The sequence below is a fragment of the Xenopus tropicalis genome, chromosome 4, assembly GCF_000004195.4.
Source record: "Xenopus tropicalis strain Nigerian chromosome 4, UCB_Xtro_10.0, whole genome shotgun sequence".
NCBI lineage: Eukaryota > Metazoa > Chordata > Amphibia > Anura > Pipidae > Xenopus > Xenopus tropicalis.
Genome location: NC_030680.2, coordinates 58,317,252 through 58,337,728, shown reverse-complemented (window position 1 = coordinate 58,337,728; position 20,477 = coordinate 58,317,252). Strand labels below are relative to the sequence as shown.

At 41.0% G+C, this 20,477-nt stretch overlaps 1 protein-coding gene across 1 annotated transcript; it reads right to left on the bottom strand.

Moving 5' to 3' along the window:
- Positions 1-975: 975 nt before the first annotated feature.
- cdt1 (chromatin licensing and DNA replication factor 1) lies at positions 976-9,553 on the bottom strand. The gene is made up of 10 exons (XM_002933654.5): positions 9,062-9,553; positions 6,620-6,760; positions 5,487-5,704; positions 4,343-4,537; positions 4,113-4,258; positions 3,898-4,001; positions 3,150-3,338; positions 2,453-2,599; positions 2,143-2,344; positions 976-1,858 (listed from the first exon to the last, which is right to left on the bottom strand). The coding sequence occupies exons 1-10, from the start codon at positions 9,407-9,409 to the stop codon at positions 1,695-1,697; spliced, it is 1,854 nt and encodes a 617-aa protein (XP_002933700.2). The 5' UTR covers positions 9,410-9,553; the 3' UTR covers positions 976-1,694.
- Between the last annotated feature and the right edge of the window lie 10,924 nt (positions 9,554-20,477).

Genomic DNA, 20,477 nt, shown 5'->3' with positions numbered 1-20,477 from the left:
CAGAACAGTTATCAGAAAATACTACTGGATATTTTTTTTTTAAACTCCAAGAATGTAGAGTTGGTTTAATTTCATTCTAAATTCAAGGGATCTGTAACCTGTTGACGAGTACCTACTGACTACACTGGAAGCTACAACAGGACTTTTTAAGCTTTATTTCATTCTACCTCACCTTACTTGTTCTTATCATTTGACTTACCAAAAAATGGAGGCAACATTTTAAAAGGTAAAAAAAAAAAATAAATAAATTTCAGATATTTTGTATGTCTGAGTCGTTAGTTTAATAGCACACAGGCATTTTGGCAGTTAAATGCTTCATTGTTTCTAATAGCACTGAATGGAAAGTCTGCTATTGAACACATGAAATGGTGACAGATTGACCTTGGTGCCAAACAATAGTCTCTCAAGGCAACTTCGGCAAATCACGGTGCAGCCTATGCCATCCCACCGGCGATTTACATTCTAGCCAGTGGGATGGCATTGTGGGGAGATTATTCACCCTCTAGTTATCTCCCCGTGTCACAGTCCTTAGGGGAGTAATTACAGCATCTCCCTAAAGAGACAGGCTGGAACAAAACCAGACTACAGTAGAAATATGCTTCTTAAAATTACTATTTAAGAATATAACACATCTTATTCAAAATACATTAAAGCCCTACATGTTTCATGCCCCATCTGGGCACTTAATATATTGATTAGGTGCCCTAATGGGGCACAGAATGCATAGGGCTTTAATGTAGTTTGAAAAAGAAAGGAATTAGCAATTTTAAGCAGTGTATTTCTACTGTAGTCAGATTGTGCCAGCTTGTCTATAAGATACTGTCCACCAGCAACAGAGAGGACCAAGCAAGGGCAGCCGTCACTATAGAAATCCATGCAATTACCCAGCCATCGGCTTAAACCTAGAGCAAGCTACACTTGCAGAAAGTGTTATATATGGCCACACTAGGTAATTACAATTCCCATTCAAAGCCATAGCATTAGAAATAGTCTTGTTATTGCCATGCATTGTGGTTAATTCTGCTTACAATTTTATAAATTTCACTGCCTGTAACTTTATCGCACACTGACCAAAACTAGATTGTAAAAACGAGTTTAATCCAAAGATAAAGACAACACATTGCTTTGGAAAACAGTTATGGAGGGGGAACATCTTTATAATAGTATTTTGCAATCATGGTAAAAGAAAAAATGTTGTTCCAACTACCTGCGGAAACATTGCCATTGTTCCAAATACTTTATCTTAATACTGTTTATCTGCCATGCATTGAAATGGACTAGTGTTTAAGTTTAATAGAGGGGAAAAAAAAAAAATCTAACAGCACTCCAATCATGTGTAGCGTATACAGATTACACCATACAAATTATTGGAGTGCTGCTGTATTTATTTTTTTATGAATATTAACCTTTCAGCAATAGAGGTGTTTTCCGGATGAACACCGTAATCTATCACAGTAAATAACATGGTAGGTTGAGCCCACCATCATTTATAATGCATGCATATGATTTAAAGTTTGTAAGATTTAGACAACCCAAATATACCATTATACCTGTAAATTAAAGCCACTACTTAAAAGTTGAATTCAATTTCAATGACACTTTTGGGCTAGTAACTTATCACAATAGACCACTGGTCTCCAACTGTAAATTGCACATTTTAAAATGAATACATCCAGTGTATTAAAAAAAAAAAACTAGAGGGACTCTTCTTCCTTTGTTTTCTTAGCCAGTCGTTCAATAATAAGATTAAGGTCCATAGATTTGTTTAGTTTATAATAAGTATCCTTTCTGATTGGGTGAATGCTGAGCCAGTCGGGCAGGATCTCTGATAGCAAAGCAAGGTGTTTTTCCATCTCACCTAGAAAAGAAAAAGAAAAAAAAAAAAAAGAGGGGGGTGGGTTGTAAAATACCACTGAAACTCATTGATAGTGGTTTTATGAGGTTCTTTTGATTCCTGATACAAAGTACCTCCCAATATGTTTCAGGACAGGGTTCATTTTGAATTATGCAACAGGACATACAATGGGGGAAAAAAAAATACTGTTTGCTAAACCCTCAGTAACCAGCCTATATTCTAATCACAACTGTACATAATTACATAGATTTACGAAGATGTACTTAACACATTTAATGCCTCCTCACCTGGCGACATGGAAGAACGGTAGCTAGAAATAACTCTGTTGCAAGTGACCTCCAGTGTCAATGCGGGCTTCTTTTCTGCCACAAACACATTGCGCAGGATTCTAGCCAGTTCTGGTAGCCTTGACATCATGAGAAGACGCTCTTCTTGCTGTGGTCTGCGGGTCATCATTGCCTGCAGCTTCTGAGCTTCTTTAGCACGTATCTGTTGGCAACAAAAAGCAGAAATGTCAAGTCTGCCTCAATGTCAGCCCCATGCTTACAGTCTTATTTTTAATCTTTTAAAATTGTTCAATAGCTGCTCCTCTCATACCCGTTCTAGCAGAGATTGCGATACTCCTTTTAGTGCATTTGATGTAGAAGCTGTTGCTGCAGATTTAGTCTCCTCACTAGATACATTTTTTGGTTCCCCAGCATTCTCTGCTGTTTTCAGAGCCAGGTTTGCAAGGGCCTTTTCCATCTGCAAGGGGAGAAAATTTGTCACAATGGGAAAATGAACTGCTACAACTGCAAAATGCAATATAAGTACTCTTCACACTACAGAATGGGATGAGGTGCTCAAATGGTGGTGGAAATACTGCAGAGAAAAGCAAAGGCTACACCTCACCTGACATCAGCCTAAGACATTAAGGGGCCTATTTATCATATGGTGTAAAACAATTAAAGGCAGAAAAAAAGTGTAAAACACTGAAAAATTAACCGCACTGACCTAGATAAATTTGCTGTTTAACTGGTGGCCAAAAATGTAATACAAGCCAGCAGATTGACAGACTGGTCTGGCTGGAGAAGCTTGGCATTAGCACTAATAATTTAATAAATTCATAATGGAAAGTAGCTTTGAATGATGTTTTTTTCATTATGCAAAAAATTTTGGGGGTTGATATGTCCTTTAAGTCTTTATACCCAAAAATCATCCTAAAAATCTTTTGAGCAGGGTTTCCAAGAGCATGGGTGAGCAAGAAGTACTTTGATCAGAAGTTAGCTGAAGCTCACAAGTAAATGCCACTAACCTTTGGTGTAATCATGCCTCTAGCTTTGGACAACACCTCTTGAGCAGTTGTGAGCTTCTCCACCTGCGGCGGCAATGGAAGTTCAGATGGCATAACATCAGGCACCTCATCAACATTAAATCGTGGATGCCATCGGGTTAGCTTATCATCTGGCACAACCATGGGAGGATTTAGGGATGCCAGGAAAACCTATTTTACAGGGAAAAAATAATTTAAATATGTAGCCAAGAAGAAAAAGCCTAGATTAGGGTTACACTCATTTTACAGAGATATATACATACATGGCTGCCCCCATAGCCACACAGCAGTTAACCTTTATAAACTATGGAAAGGGGGCCCCCAAACTTTTTTTTTTTTTTTTTTACCTTTGAACCACATTTAAGTGTAAAAACAAAACTAGGAAGCAACAAAAGCATGCAAAAAGTTCCTGAGTGCGTTAAATATGGGCTGTGACCGACTATTAGTAGCCCTAATGTGGACTAGCCGGCTACAGGAGCAGTACACTTTTGCAACTAAATCTTGCCTTTTTAAGCCGGTCAAAAATAAGCACCTGCTTTGAGGCCATTGGGGGCAACATGTTGTTCATCACTGAACTATAGTATAGGAAGCTTTTTGTTGTTACTGTTCCTGCAGTGCTTGGTCAATCTGGTTCTACAAAGAAACATTTGTTTACATTTTAGAAGTTAACTCAAATCAGACCATTGACAAAATATAGCCAGAAAAAAGCATCAAGTGCTGAATCATATACCTTGTGATGCTGTTTGACTATACTGGTAAGACTTCTGTGAAACAGCTGTCTACGCTGCAACAGAGACGATGCTGAAAGATGCGGACGTCCATTTAACTTATCACCTGCAAGGAAAATGCATGATTTTAATACGAATCTAAAGCTACTATCTGGATATTAGAAAATTTGTCTGCAAGTATGTCAGCATCCAAACCCCCACAAGCCCCCCTACCCACCTTCATCAATTAATGGATCTATAGTAAGCTGATAGTCCGTTTTCTTTACTCCATCCTTAAAGGTTGGTATGTTCTTCTCTTGTCTATATTTGTAGGCAGTTGGATATACAGTCTTTATCTGACCAACATTACGCTGTTCAAATTGCCTAGAGATTCAAAAGAATTAAAATCATTTTAGTTGGGTATTTTAAATCAAAGCCCAGCTTCATTGAATTGCAAAGTTTACTAACTTTCTCATCATGTCTTGAACGCCTTGTTTCACTTTGGAGAATGTGATAGTCTCTGAGCGGTTAAAGAGCATTCCCACAATTGTGTCCATACTACGGAACATCTCTGCAAGAACTTTATATTTATATGGCAAAGACAGCCCTGGAGCTGTATCTTGAGCAAGATTATGAAAACGTTGATAGGCTGGGGCTTTTTCACTATAACAAAATCAGAAATATTACATTAAGGCCTGAAATACATTCTCTAACTTAACTTATATCAGTTACACAGTAACATGCATAATGGGAAACAAAAATCAGTTTCAACCTGTCCACATGAAACCTGCTTGCTAATACATTATTTGAGTGAGGGAAAAAAAAAAAAAAGTCAGTCAAAAGCATGTGATGCATGACCCCATGGTCACAAAATGGAGACATGCAGGCCGATATGCTATAAGCTGCACAACTGAATGCTTAGGTACAATTCGTCCTAGAACCCCACTGTTTTTCCCAAGTGCATTTGCAAGAAGCCACCTTTACATCAATACTCTGTATTATGAATCTAATACTAATGAGCAATTTGGTTCAGTATATATTTTGAACCAAATTTCCTAAACTACATATGCTGCAGGAGGACATTTAATATGAAAGGAAAAAGAGCTCATTCAGTTGGGCTTATCTAGAAAGGTGTATAGACACTGTCTATACACCTTTTCTAGATATACACCCCCCACCCCTTAGGCTCACAGACAGCAAAATGCATCCCCTCCCTCACCTCATTCCACTGTGAAGTGATCGATCCAATGACTTTTATAAATACATAAAATATACCCTCCCAAATTTGTGGCCACAGACAGTGACATTCCTCAGAGAACAAAGTACAGCATACAAACAAACCCTCAAAAGTTATTTAAAGGACTAGTGCACTGCACTCTGTTCTCACAACAAAAATTTAATAGTTTAACTTACTGTATGACCTGATGTGTGGTACACTATAGTACTAAAATGACTGACCAAGGAAGGCAGCACAATGTCACAAAAAAAAAAAAAAAAAAAACTGCACTTATGTATGAATACAAACTAATTCAAGCAACTATTTAAGATTACCGAGACCACAGCATTTTGGTGATTAGCAATAAGCCAGCTATTCAAATCCAATAAATCCTACCTCTCTTGGGCAGGTGGCTGTGTAAATTCAACAACCTGCGTATCAGTCTTTGCTCTGATCTTCGTATCTAATTCTTGAGCACGCTTGAGTCTTGCTTTCAAATCTGCGATAGTGACTTTGCCCTCTGAAGATGCAACAGGAAGGTTAACTTTTTGTGCCAGCTCCTGAATCCTCTGTAAACGAGACTTAAGTTCCGGCAGATTCTCCTTTGCAGGTGCCTAGTCAAAAAGGTTTTTAATACACAAGTTAATAAAAATGCTTTTAAAATATGAAAAAAGGCTAAATGAAAAAATAAAAATTAAAGAGGACTTATAAGGATGAGTCGTCATTCACAGGTAGGGGTGTCATTGCTATGCATATCCCTTTTATTTAGAAAAAAAACCCCCAAAAAACTGTCCATGTGCATTGGGATAGACCAAAAATCCCGCATTTGTGAAGCGAGGTTTTCTCGTTTCCCACACAAGTGAAGCGAGAAAACCCTTAAAATCCATGGACTGTTTGAGAAGTTCGTTCTGAAGAGCCAAAAGGTATCCTAAGGGCTGACACACGGGAAGATTAGTCGTTGTGCGACAAATCTCCCTTGTCGAGGGCAACTAATTTCTCTGAAATGCCATCCCACTGGCTAGAATGTAAATGGCTGGTGGGACGGCATACCTGGCACCGTAATTTGCTGAAGTCGCAGAAATTGCCTTGAAAGGAAGTTTACTTTCAAGGCAACTTCAGCAAATTGTGGCACCGGGTATGCCGTCCCACCGGCAACATTCTAGCCAGTGGGATGGCATTTCAGAGAAATTAGTTGCCCGCGACAAGGGAGAATTGTCACGCAATGACTAATCTCCCCGTGTGTCACAGCCCTTAAGTGCGACAGGCATCTTCAAGTGCTTCTTTATATAAGTGCTTATATAGAATAGCACAGTTCTGCAAAAAGTGTGTATAAAAGGGACACTATCAGAATAGCTATATGGCCTTAAAATTTATGCTACAAGAAAACCCAAGAAGTCTTGTGATGCATGGGATGGAAAATTCCCAAACCACAACCTTCCTTGGGCCAAGGGACTTGACTACCACCATGCACAGCCTACCATCTATAGTAGCTGACAGCATAAATACCAAAGAAGCAAAGTACACCATACCTTTGTCTCTGGTGTGGTTTGGTTTCTTTCCAGTTCATTTAACTTTGGAGATAAAGACACATTGACCATGTCCTTAATCTTCTTTCCCAACGAACTAGGTGTAGCATGTTCCAAAGCCACTTTGTTGCATGGACTAGAAATCTAAACAATATAAAAATGTATTAATTGCCAGGATAATCAAATAAAGGATTATTTTCAGAAGAGGAACCCCCCCCCCCCCCCCCAAAAAAAACAAAAAAAAGCAACATTTGCTGGCTGTCAGGGTGTGCAACAGACAGATGCCCCTAAAACCTATGGCATATGACCTTATGGTAGTTTTCATTCAATTCAAATGAATGGCAGGCAAATCAGGGCCATGGAGTCGGTAGATAAATTCTCCGACTCCTCAGTTTCAGAAACCTCCGACTCCAGGACTCTGACTCCTCTGTTTTTAATATGCTAATGTATTTTATACATTCATACAGTCAATGAAAAGCATTCTTCATGCTTCATGGTCACCCAACGTGTTTGTTTATGCACTGCGTGCATTGGGCTTTATTCTTATAGCAGAAGTAATTAATTATGACTGTTTGTGAATTGGGACATTTAAACTTGCTTTATTTTTTTTATTTATTCCCATTTAAATTTAGTAGGAGTCAGTTCATTTTTTGCCGACTCCGACTCCAGGTACCCAAAATTGCCTCCGACTCCACAGCCCTGAGGCAAATTACTTATAGTAAGAGGCCAATCTTAGCCAGACAACATTGCCAATTGGATCCCTACTCAATGTAGCATTATTTGACAAGTTTGTTCATTTTTACATGAATTGAAGGCACTACACAATTGTCAAACATTTGTTTAGCACGGATCCTCAGTTGGATTTATACTGAACTGCAAACCCGTGTTTCAGTATATCAAAGTAATACAAAAGGAAACAGTGAACCTTCTGATGTATTAGTATTGGATCTGAGCCTCTTATCAATTCTGATCTGAGTCACTTATTAATTCTAAGCTAGCAAACAAAACAACCTAGATTGAAGTTACTGCATGCAAGAAAGTAGGCAAGGAGCAGGTCAAAAATTTAACCCAAACCTGCACACCAGTCCCGAAGACTACTACTTTATGACTAAAGCTGGCCATACACACACCGATAATATCGTACGAAACCTGGTTTCGTACGATATTCGGCTGTATGGCCAGGTTAAAAGATTTTAATCGGGCGCCATAGAAGGCGCCTGAGCAAAATCTGCCTTCAGGGCTGAATCGGCAGGAGGAAGAAATCCTATTGTTTCTACCTACTTATTTGCCGTTTCAGCCCTGAATGTTAGTGGCAGATTGAACGATCTTTTGTGTGACCGATGGTCACAGGAAAGATTGAAAATCGCCACGTGTGTGGCCACCTTTACACCTGAAGTGCCATCTTTTGACACATGGAGGCGGAGATTGACCACCATAGGAGAGAGGTCACCACTATCACCAAGCAGGGGTCCTGCTTAAAGTCTAAAGGTGGCCATTCATGGGCCGATTGTAGCTGCCAATATCGGTCCCTTAGACCGATTCGGCAGTTTTTCGGCCCGTGTAGGGGCATCAACGAGGGGCATGCCCAACAGATATCTGGCCTGAAATCGTGCAGATATCGGTCAGGCAGGTTAAAAATTTTAGTTGGATCAGGGACCGCATCGGCTTGTTGATGTGGTCCCCAAACCAACTGTGCCCACTGGCACACCTATAATTCGATCGTTTGGCACCATAGGTGGGGATATATCGGGAGAACATCCCTCAATGTGGGCATATTGGTTAAATACCTGCTTGTTTGATGACCTAACCAAAATAACAAATCTTTTAAAGGAAAAGTTCAGTGTAAAAATGAAATGGAGCAAAAATGTAATCTATAAAGCCTGGAGTGCCTAGATGTCTAACAATAGCCAGAACACCACTTTCTGCTTTCAGCTCTCTAACCTTAATCAGTGACTTTAGAGGGGAACACATGGGACATAACTGTTCAGTTAGTTTGTGAGCACGCGGGTCAGATTCAAACACAAAATAACTAAAGTTATATCATTTATCCATTGTGGGGTCAATTGAATGAGCAGCACATTAGCCTGCTTGTAAAGCATTTGGAGAGTTGCAGAAACCCCTCTCTGGCACAAGAACAAACGCTGCACACAGTGTGGGGCAGTAACTGAACTCAGAACCCTAGAGTTCGCACACTTTCCGTTTCCTGTCTAGCCTGAAAACACAGGTAGGTCCTACCTGTGACCATTTTACCCAACCCCCAAACATATTCCCACAATTCTCAACAAGGCCGCCATTAGGTTAGAAAACACCCATTTGGAGCCAAGCTAGGAACAAGCCTGTCCGCACAGGGGCTAGAGACCCCTGAGGGGATTAGCTTCCTAACTCCCAGCAATATGTCTGTTCTACACAGCGCACAAAAGCAACTCTAGGAAGTAATGACCGTACCTTCTGCTGGACCAAGCCTCCATCTTCCCCCTCTGGAAGCTTTAGTTTTTTTCTCGCCGATTTCCCCTGCCTTTGAGTCCGCAGCGGCTCAGAGTCAGAATCGTGCCGAGCTCGCTTCTTGCTGCTAGGCCCAAGAAACGACTGGGTCACTGTAGGTGAATTGCGTTCCGGGGTGCGGGGCGACCTGAGTATCTCCTCGGCTTTAATCGAGGCCGCCTTACTGCGAGTCACAGTGCGGCGTGTCTCCAGCACGGGTTCTGCCTTACGTCTTTTGGAGTTCTGGGCAGCGGAGCCCCGCTTACTTTGAGCGAAAAAATCGGTCACTCGCATTTGCGACATATCTGCCATTTCTCCCTGGAACCACTGAGAGCAATGCAGTGTAGAAGCGCGAAACTCGGTGGGTCACTAGCACAGGCAACACGTGACGCACACAAACGCTACTGTGATTGGCTATTAGTTAGGACACTAAAGGAACTTCTCTCTCAGATTTCGCGGGCAATGGAATCACGTGATATGGATTTGGATCGTCCCATTCAGCCTAAAGGAGGGGACTGTTGTGTTGTGATATTTGGTTAAAGGTAGTCCAGCCACACGATAAGAGAAGGAGCCCTCAAAAATAACAATAATAATAATAATATTAATGTTCTTGATACGGTGTGTGCATTTAATACAGTTATGCCACTACTTTTTCATATGTGACTTTCATGGGACTGCCGGCCGGCTTCCGTGTATATTAGTGGTACAAAGGTAATTGCATGGCAAAGTAGTATTGAGGAAGCAGTGTCTGCTAGTGCTGGGGGTCCAGGAAATATAGAAATGTAGCGCGATACTGACCGATAAGCAATTCATATGTATTTTTGTGGACAAAATATCTTACTCTCAAAGTTTAGTGTGGCCCAGTATTTTCTAGTGATACCGTTGACAAAAAGGATCTCAGTATACATATTTCAGAAACAATGTAAGTCAGATTGTGCCAATAAAGGTGGCCATACACGGACCGATTTTTTACTTACAAACGACCGATTCCCGAACGATCCGATGCTATCGTTAAGTTATCGTATAGTTGGTGGTGTACGAACGATCGTCGGCCCACTAAACAAGCCGACGTTATCGTCCCCAAAATCGATCGGCCAGGTTTAAAAATTTTGGTCGTTTAACGATAAAATCTGCCAGTTGGTGTGAGTGTCAGACATTTGTCTTTCAACGATTGTTCTCTGCGCATGTCACGATTGCCAGCAGCAGAAGTCAACGACATCGATCGTACGTAGATGTACGATCGTAGGTATTTTACGATAATGATGCGACAAAATCTTTCCCGAATTATCGTTGCCCGTGGATGGCATATCGTATGGGAACTCGATCGCCATACGATCGTTTGTCGATATAATCGTTCATCGCACAACGAGTGAAATCGCCTCGTGTATGGCCACCTTAAGCCACAGCACACCACAGACATTCAGTCAGGATCTAACAGATCCTAACTTTATTTAGTATTCCTTAACACTTTACATATATTGTGTCATTCACATTAATCCAATGGTGTAATTACTAAGGGGGGGGGGGGGTCTGGCCCCTAAATGGGGCCAAATGTAGGATAGCCAGTATGGGGGGGAGTGGGGGCTCGTGCAAATTTTACACCCAAGTTTGTGGCATAAAACCCTACCCCAACTAATTTTGCAGTGTAAGGTCTCTGCCACCAGTTCTATAACTAGTTGCTTTTGGGCCCCATAGCAAATTCAATGTAGAGCCATATAGTATAGTTCACCTATTCTACCAAGCTTTATTGAAATTGCCATGATTGAATATTCAGGCGCTGGTACTAGAAGCAACCCTAGTGGGCTCCTTGGAGGCACTCTCCAAGCTGCCATACAGAGGCTTATCACACTTTTAATGGACAACGCAACCCATGAGAAGGATTGTGAAGTCTTTAAAGACCGAACTAAAAATTTCACAAAACAAGCAATTTGATTCAAATGGTCTCCTATTTAGGGCAACAAATATCTTACACATCTTACTCTTTATCACACTAAACACTAGGGCACATTACCTCTGGCTTAGAGTGTAATCAATTTAATGTGCTATGAGACAAATTTCCACTTCAGTGTTATTTTTAAATACTTCCAGTTGAATAGTGCCTACCTGTCGTAGTTCCCTTTCAGGCTACCTTAAATGGAAAAAATCCTAACATATATGTATACTATTTTAAAGGACCAGTAACACCAATAATTAAAGCATTTTAAAATACTTCAAATAAAATGTATGGTTGCCCTGCACTGGTAAAAGTTAGCAGATAACAGATAAGCTTAATAGAATTGAATAGGATTCTACAGGACTTTTCTGTTATCTACACCTGTGACTTTTCTCTCTTTTTCCAACTTGAATGGCTGCCCCTATCACTACACAGCAGCTTATTTATATGAACTTTAATAGTCATTCTGAAGCAAACACCCCAATGTTACCAGTGCAAAGCAACAGTACATCCTATTTTAATTACTTTAAAACACTTTCATTTTTTGGTGTTACTGTTCTTTCAAAGTAGATGCAGGAAAAGGTGATGTACCGTGTTAGCCAGTCAAAAATGTTTACAGGGTAACACTTTTGAAATAAAAAATAACAAAAGTGGTATAAAGGTGATACCTTTATTTGCTAACTAAGATAATCTTAGCAAGCTTTCAGAACATTTTAGTTCCTTTTTCAAGCTGATTACGTAATCAGCTTGAAAAATAAAGGTATCACCTTTATACCACTTTTGTTATTTTTTATTTCAAAAGGGTTACCCTGTAAACATGTTCTTTTAAAGAGTGGAATACTAGCCAACTTAATAAAGGCCAACAGCAATGGTGTAAGGATATACCATTGCAGGCAGTGAAGGACCGGACTGATCAACATAAATCTGATATTGTCGACAAGAGAAATACCCCAGTTGCACGGTATTTCCTGGGAATGCAACATAATGCTGCTCAACTGAAGTTTCAGGTTCTGGAACAAGTTAACAGACTTGGAAGAGGGGGCGACCAAGATTGCATGTTGTTACAGCATGAGACACGCTGGACACATTTACTAGACACAGTAACCCCTCTTGGTCTTAATGAGAGGCTAGAATTACATTGGTTCTTATAAATATGAACTGGGGTCCTGCAGACTGTTGAGTATTATTTTCCATCTGGCTGGCATTTCTTATGGTAATACATGGGCATTTCGCATTAAAGTTAGCTTGAGTGCAGTTAGCGCTGGATTTCAAATCTGGGCGCCCCTGGGCCGCCCCCCATTCGCGCCCCGCCCCCCCTGCGCATGCGTGAGCAAACCCACCTCCTACCGCGCTGATGCAAGCGCGCATGCATGGGCATTTAAACTCCTATAGGGAGCAGTGGGGAGAAGTCCCCATTGCTCCGTATGGGAGCAAAATGTCAAAATTTTGTTGCGGCGGGTGGCATGCCGACCCTAAATTTCTGCCGCCCTAGGCCCGGGCCTTTGTGGTCTCACCACAAATCCGGGCCTGAGTGCAGTAGCTTTTGTATTATGTATAGTTGTACAGAATTGTTGACAGGTTGTCTCGGTAACCAGGCTCTGGACTGCTTCCTGGTAGCGTGATACATATGCGGATGACATCATTACTATGCGAAATTTGAAATGGTCACGGATGAGTGTCTTGGGTATTAAATTTCTTCCACTTTGTGTTGGTAATGAGGAATTTGCATTGAGAAAGGGGGCAAGAGGCCTCCGAAACATTTGTTCTGTGTATCCTCACTGATTGCTCCAATAAACTACTGCAGAGGCAGGTTTTTCACCAGCAGTACTTGAGTGGCTTTCATATGATATTTACAAATACAGTATATTGTGCATCGGCCCCTGAGCTTAGGTCGCTGGCAGCATCACTGGGCATGCGCAGTAAATCAGCATAAAAGGGCTGGTACAGAATCTCAAAACATAATGTGACACATTTCTACCCTACTTCTTTGTTAAAGGAGAACTACACCCTGCTTGTGCATGCTCAGTTGGGGCAATCAGCTTCAACTGCGCATGCTCAAGCAGCATCCATGTCAGGTTAGCGACAGGGGCAGTTTTTTAAGTTACAGAGTATGCGATAAGGGAGAGGTGAGGGGGGTCAAGGCAGGCCGGTTGTGATAGTTGTGCTATCCACAGGGGAGGAGGAGGCATATGGATTAAAGGGTGTGTCTTAATATGACATAATATAATTCTTTGACATGAATAAAGGGTGATATCCCTACAGTGAGCACCAACCATTTGGGTTTTTGCTGCACTACCACCATAAGAGGCTCAATGCACGATTGAGTCTGAATACAAAAAATTTGTATTTTTTCTAAGTTTTAGAACTGTGCGTATTTTCTACGATATTTTCATTAATTTGCGCAACTTTTTCATACTTTGAGCAACAATTTGTGTGACAAAATCGTATCTGTACAAAAGTTTTGGAATTCATTCAAGCTTTGGTATCATGACTTTTGGGCAGGTTGGAGCTGCAGAGTGCCATTGAGTCCTTTGGAAAGTTTAAAAGGGTCTTGTGCCGTTTACGATCGTTGGGATACGAAAATTTCGTATCAGATCGCCATTCGCAAATGATCGTTTCAATATGAAAATTTCTGAACTTTCGGATTGTAAGTACGAAATTTTTGTATTCAAACGAAAAGAATTTTCAGAAACGATTGGATTTCGTGATTCGGATTTGTACATTAGTGAATCTGCCCCTTAGTGTGGGTATGGTCTTAAAAGCTTTTGTGATAACATGGGTGTTGTTTGGAGTGGGTGTGGTTTAAAAAGGGGAGTGGTCAAGCAGACTTCCATTACCGACCCTCTAGGGGCATCTTTGGAGGCACTGATCTTTGCTAATTGGCTGTGGCTTGTACTGAAGCCCAAAATATAATGTACAATATTTCTGCCCTACTTCTTTAGATAGGCTTTAGTTCCCCTTTAAATGGGTAGTTCACTTTAACTTAACTTTTAATATGATATAGACAGTGATATTCTGAGATAATTTGCATTTTCTCTATTTTTTGTTGTGTTTTTCTTTAATTATTTAGCATTTTGTGGAGCAGCCCTCAAGTTTGGAATTTCAGAAGCTATCTGGTTGCTTGGCTTCAATTTACCCTAGCATTTAGGCAGTGGCTTTAATGAGAGACTGGAATATCAATAGTAGGGTGACTGAATAGAATGTTAAGTAAGAAAGAGTATCAATATTAATAAAATTGTAGCCTCACAGAGCAGTAGTTTTTTGGCTGCTGTGGTGAGTAACCCCCATTTCAGACCTGGAAAGAAGCAGAAGAAGACACATATATTTCCGAACTATAAAAACAAATAAAGAAAAAAAAGGGGAAGTTGTGCTCACCACCTAATTTTAAATCATTAGGCGGAGGTGCAATGAGGCACAAATTCATATAGACAACTACAAAATGTCCTATACATTCACTGCATTCACCCATTATAAATATATATATAGGACAGTGCTGTCCAACTGGCGGCCCGCGGGCCGCATGCGGCCCGCGACCCCCCTCTGTGTGGCCCCCCACCTGTCTGGCTGCTTTGATGGCTTACTCTTGTGTAAGCTCTAAGTGGTATCAGTACTGTGATTAACTGCCCCCCCTGCATGGTTCCACCTCAGATTCAGGCTGTAATCCCTCTGTATTGTTTAAATATGTAATCCCCTGTGTTGTTCCACCTTTTAATCTCTGCATTGTTCCCCCCTGCAGTGTTCACACCTCAGGCTCAGGCTGTAATCACCCCCATTGTTCCCTGTTCACACCTCAGGAGCAGTAGAAACCCACAAATAATCCCTGCACACTACAAAAAGAACATATACTGAGGTGGTACTGCAATTAAAAAGTTTTTTAATATATAGTTATTGTACAGACTGTAGGAGCAGTGCCAGCATTGTGTCACTGTAGGATGCCTGTGTGTACACACAGGCATCATAGGGCAAGCAGAGTATGGCACACACAGGCAGAGTATGGCACACACAGGCAGAGTATGGCACACACAGGCAGGGTAGAGAAGGCAGAGTATGGCACACACAGGCAGAGTATGGCACACACAGGCAGAGTATGGCACACACAGGCCAAGTATGGCACAAATCAGCCAAAAATGGCAATGGGTAGGGAAGGCAGAGTATGGCACACACAGGCAGGGTAGGGCAGGCAGAGTATGGCACACACAGGCAGGGTAGGGCAGGCAGAGTATGGCACACACAGGCCAAGTATGGCACAAACCAGCCAAGAATGGCACACACAGTGAAAGTATGGCACACACAGTGAAAGTATGGCACGCAGGCAGGGTAGGGAAGGCAGAGTATGGCACACAGGCAGGGTAGGGAAGGCAGAGTATGGCACACACAGGCAGGGTAGGGAAGGCAGAGTATGGCACACACAGACAGGGTAGGGCTGGCAGAGTATGGCACACACAGGCAGGGTAGTGAAGGCAGAGTATGGCACACACAGGCAGGGTAGGGCAGGCAGAGTATGGCAGGTTTTTTGCTGTACTACAACCATTAATATGGGTATGGTCATGTGATAACACGGGTGTGGTTTCAAGTGGGTGCGGTTTCAAAAAGGGGAGGGGTCAAAACTGGCTTCCATTATCGGCCCTCCACCACGTACGTCGGAAAAATTCCGGCCCTCGGTACAACAGAAGTTGGACAGCACTGATATAGGACATTAAGACATTCTGTGCATTAAGCTACCAAGCAATGCCCTCCCTTTTAAGCATAACAGGGATTGTTTGTCCATATATTGCAATATACTTCAAGCTGGCCAACTACGTCAAAGTCATCCCCAGTCTGGCCAGTCCTACACTCACTTTTCTAATTCATTAGATAGCTCCCACCCTTCCCAGCTACAGTCAGGTGATCCCAATGACCCCATAAAAGGACAACCATTTGGGGGTTTGAACCTTGAAAGCAAGCAAGTTGCAGATAACACCTGCCCCTTTGTTAAATGTATATTGAAGCAGTAGAATTCTAACCAATAGAACATTTTATAACATGCTAAAAGTTAACTTAAAGGTAAACTACCTATTTAAGCCAGATGAAATATGCAGACCTTAAATTGCATGTCTGGATGATGTGTCTACATGCCTCCCCCTTTCCTCCCCTCATTAATACAGCACTACCAGACATAACACAGACGTAACAAGCAGTGCAGAGAAGAGCACAGGGCAGACAGACACTGCTTTCAGCAGCAACAACATTTACAAATATTTTTGACAACACTTAAATTCAATGTAAAAACAAAATATATATTTGAGTGTATATTCTTTTTAAATTACTGAAGATCTTCCTTTCCACATCTTCACCCCTAGAGGCTGCTGCAGCACTATTATCCGAGGAGTATGCTGTAGATCTCTACTCATACTTATGTAGATGTGTAAATTAGTATGTATGTAGTGTTTGACCTCATAACTTTATTATTCTATGTTGACATACATTAAAATATATTTACATTAATTTCCATAAAATTACTATAGCTTTTAACTTTCACTATGCTAATTTTCTTAGGTGAATCCCTTCCCTTATTTAGATATACACTAGAAAATGTATCAGGATGAGGCCAAATGAAGAAATCTGAAAGGAGTCGCTATTTGGGTGTGACATTCTAGTGTAATGATGTTGCAGCCCTTTAATTATGATTGCATACCTAACAACTTTGAGTATTATATCCTTTGTATATTATATATTGTTTTCAGGAAATCGAATTCTGAATATAGTTGCCATATGCTGAGGGAATTCTGATGCTCTTATATACAGAACATCTAGAACACACAGTTTACTTTGGAATGATTCTTATCTGAAGGAATAATCACTGTGTGTAGAATGAGCAATGAATGATCACACCCTTTTATTTCAAAGCAAAGATCTTGGCTTCTTCATTATATCCCACAATGGCAAATCCCACAATGGCCAAGTCGAGTTTGTGCAGTTTGCTAAAGTTTACTCATCAGATCCTGTAGAGTGTATGTTATAAGCCTATGAGTAAGTGTCAGATAGACACAAAACGAGTCAGGCTACTTTGAGATGAGTATATTATAAAGTTTTCTCTTTTTAATTATTGGAATGGCCTGTTTTTGGATTACCAGAGTGCCCTTCCCCAGTGTTTTCTTGTTTTGATGTCTAACAGTGAAATTGTGCACAGTGCTTTGGATGAGTGCAAGCATACAACATTTTTGGTATGCTTTAAAGCAGTGCTGTCCAACTTCTGTGGTGCCGAGGGTCGGAATTTCTCTAGCATACAAAGCGGAGGGCCGTTAATGGAAGCCAGTTTTGACTATGCCCCTTTTGTTGTATTGTTCTGTTCACCCCCTGCATTGTGTGAACAATACAGGGGGCCAGTTAATTGCATTACTGATACCATTTAAAGCTTACACTAAGGTAAGGCATCAAAGCAGACAGATAGGTGGGGGGCCACACAAAGGGGGTCTGCGGGCCGCAAGTTGGACACCACAGCTTTAAAATGTTGTGTGCTGCTGGTTAGTATTGTAAGTTTTGTTAACATGTTCAGTTGTGCAGCTTAAGGTGGCCATACACGAGGCGATTTCGCTCGTTGTGCGATGAACGATTATATCGACAAACGATCGTATGGCGATCGAGTTCCCATACGATATGCCATCCACGAGCAACGATAATTCGGGAAAGATTTCGTCGCATCATTATCGTAAAATACGTACGATCGTACATCTACGTACGATCGAATGTCGTTGACTTCCGCTGCTGGCAATCGTGACATGCGCAGAGAACAATCGTTGAAAGACAAATGTCTGACACTCACACCAACTGGCAGATTTTATCGTTAAACGACCAAAATTTTTAAACCTGGCCGATCGATTTTGGGGACGATAATGTCGGCTCGTTTAGTGGGACGACGATCGTTCGTACACCACCAACTATACGATAACTTAACGATAGCATCGGATCGTTCGGGAATCGGTCGTTTGTAAGTAAAAAATCGGTCCGTGTATGGCCACCTTTAGACGTAATACTGTGTGCCGTATGGATGTCATAAGGTTTTTGAATCAGCCAAGGTTTTGAAATATTAACAAGGAGCTGTGTTTGTCTTGGGTTATTGATGAATGTGTAACATTGCTAACTGTGGTCCTAACTATGGGGCACATTTACTAAGACACGAATTCAAATCCGAATTGGAAAAATCCGATTGGAAAACGAACATTTGTAAGCGGCGGGCGAAACTTTCAGACTTAGCATGATTTTGGAAGCCTCCCATAGGACTCAATGGCACCCTGCAACTCCAACCTGGCCCAAGTAAAGTCACCATACTGAAGCTTGAATGAATCCAAATCTTTCGTACTCGGCATGAAGGCAACGAAAAAGTCGCAACAAAATACGAGCGCATCGTAACATCTACGAAAAACTCGCGTTTTTTTGCGCAAATCGTATTGGTAACGAAAAAGTTGCGACAATTTTCCGAAAAAATCGCCAAATACCGATCATTACGAAAAAAACACAATTGGACGCATTCGGCCGGTTCGTGAGTAAGTAAATGGGCCCCTATGTGTCCAGAAAAATAATATAGATAAATATATAATGTGGTTCTTTTATGTTGGTGAATTAAGTTCCTCTATTCATTTTATCTGCCACAAAATACACATTTGCCACTTCCCTTCCATTTAAATTTACAGGATATAGTACAAGCATTTATTATAAGTAATAGGGGAAACATTGTTTGTCTGTGTTAAAATATATGAAACTTTTTGTAATGAGTTTGACATGTATGCTTTATGCAATTCAATATTACAGCAAGGCAGTACAGAACTCTTTATGTATGCCATTAATATATAGTTGTGTAAAATTTCTCCAAATAAAGTTAATTATGTTAATGAAGGTTAATTGACTACTCACACATCTTTTTTTAAAGCAGGGCGTACAAGTACAAGATCCACTTGTTTGGCAAGGTCATGTGCATATGTAAAGAGGAGTCTACATAAGCTCTTCTCATATCAGCTGCCCAGGGATCTAACAATGCATGTGTGCTTAAAGGAGAAGTAAAGGTAAAAACTAAGTAAACTTTATCAGAAAGGTCTATGCCATAAGCACTCACAGAAAAGCTTCAGAGTCCTCTATCAAAGGAAACACAGGATTTTGTGTCTCCTTTTTTGTAAACATGTTGTTCCCATGTCTGACTTCCTCTCTCTGACAAATCCTTAATTCCCATGGCTAGAGTCTGCACAGTTCTCTCCTGCTCCCCCTCCCACAAAAATGCTTAGAACTCCCTCCCCCCTCCCTCAGGAATGTGTAATCTGAGTTATAACAGCTAGAGCTGCAACAGGAAGCTACTTAAAATGGCTAATGTGGCAAATCTATTGGCAGTAAAATGCCAAAATGGCTTTCCTTCTCCTTTAAGCGACTGAAGCTTTTGATGGTGCAGTGATGCCCTTGCTTTATGGTGCATGTTTGAGAGTGTTCTCCTGCAAGGTCACCAAGGAATGGTGAAGCAGGTATAGTGAAGAAGAACCAGCAATATTTAATTTTAAAATGCATGAAGTAAGGAAACCATACATAAAACGCATACCAATTTATTTTATAAAATAGAAGCCTGTGAACTGATCATTCAAAAAGTGAATCACTTCAAGGTTGCTTTGCTTTACAAATTTTAATGCAGCACTTCTCAGACATGTAAATATATTTGTTTTATTAAGCTAACAATGGTAATGTTTTCAGAACTTACAATTCTTCATTATAGTGTAATAGATAATAATCTCCTGTATTTGTGCTTCTTATATTTCTAACATACGAGTTAGGAAGAAATGGTAGGTGAAGGGTGCAAAAGGACCCACGCCCCCTAACCCCCTGCCCAACATCCTCCCCTGAACATGTCTGGGGAGGATGTCGGGCAGCCGGGGGAGCGGTAACAGGAATCAGGTCTGGCCTGCTGTGATGCCACGGCCCCGCCGACCCCCACCCCCTGCCCGGGTAAGAAAGCCTGCAGAGGTGGCAACCCTACCTCCTGCTCCATGTACATGTACTCAAATGAAAGCTGTGCTTTTAAGTGAAGGTAAACAGAGCTGCGTAAGGGAGCTAATCTGCTTCTCTCAGCCTGCAAAAACATATTTTGCAGGTGGGGTAAATATATAACAGTAGTGGGAAGGGAAAGATCTAATAATGTATAAAGGAGACTGGATCCAGGAACTCCCAATTTTTTAGCCATTTTTCTTAACTGCCACCCCCTTTTATCCAACATAATTATGTGCTCCAAATGCCTAGTAGTGCATAGCAGTAACATTATGCATTTTGTTGGTGATTAATAAAAAGTAATTAAAGTATAATGCACTAGATGTGCAAGCTGCAGCACCCCAGCAGATACCTTCCTTAGACTACACTCATGCAGCATGACTGGCATATTTTTGCAAAAACAGGTGACTGTGTCATGTGTTATATAGTTGCAAAAGATCCCCCCCC

Excerpts from the sequence above, each read along its gene's own strand:
- cdt1 (XM_002933654.5), bottom strand. The coding sequence starts at position 9,409 with ATGGCAGATATGTCGCAAATGCGAGTGACCGATTTTTTCGCTCAAAGT. Across the intron at positions 4,002-4,112 it reads AGATCCATTAATTGATGAAG|GTGATAAGTTAAATGGACGT; the intron begins GTGGGTAGGGGG and ends TTTTCCTTGCAG. Across the intron at positions 2,345-2,452 it reads CGCAATCTCTGCTAGAACGG|ATACGTGCTAAAGAAGCTCA; the intron begins GTATGAGAGGAG and ends TGTTGCCAACAG.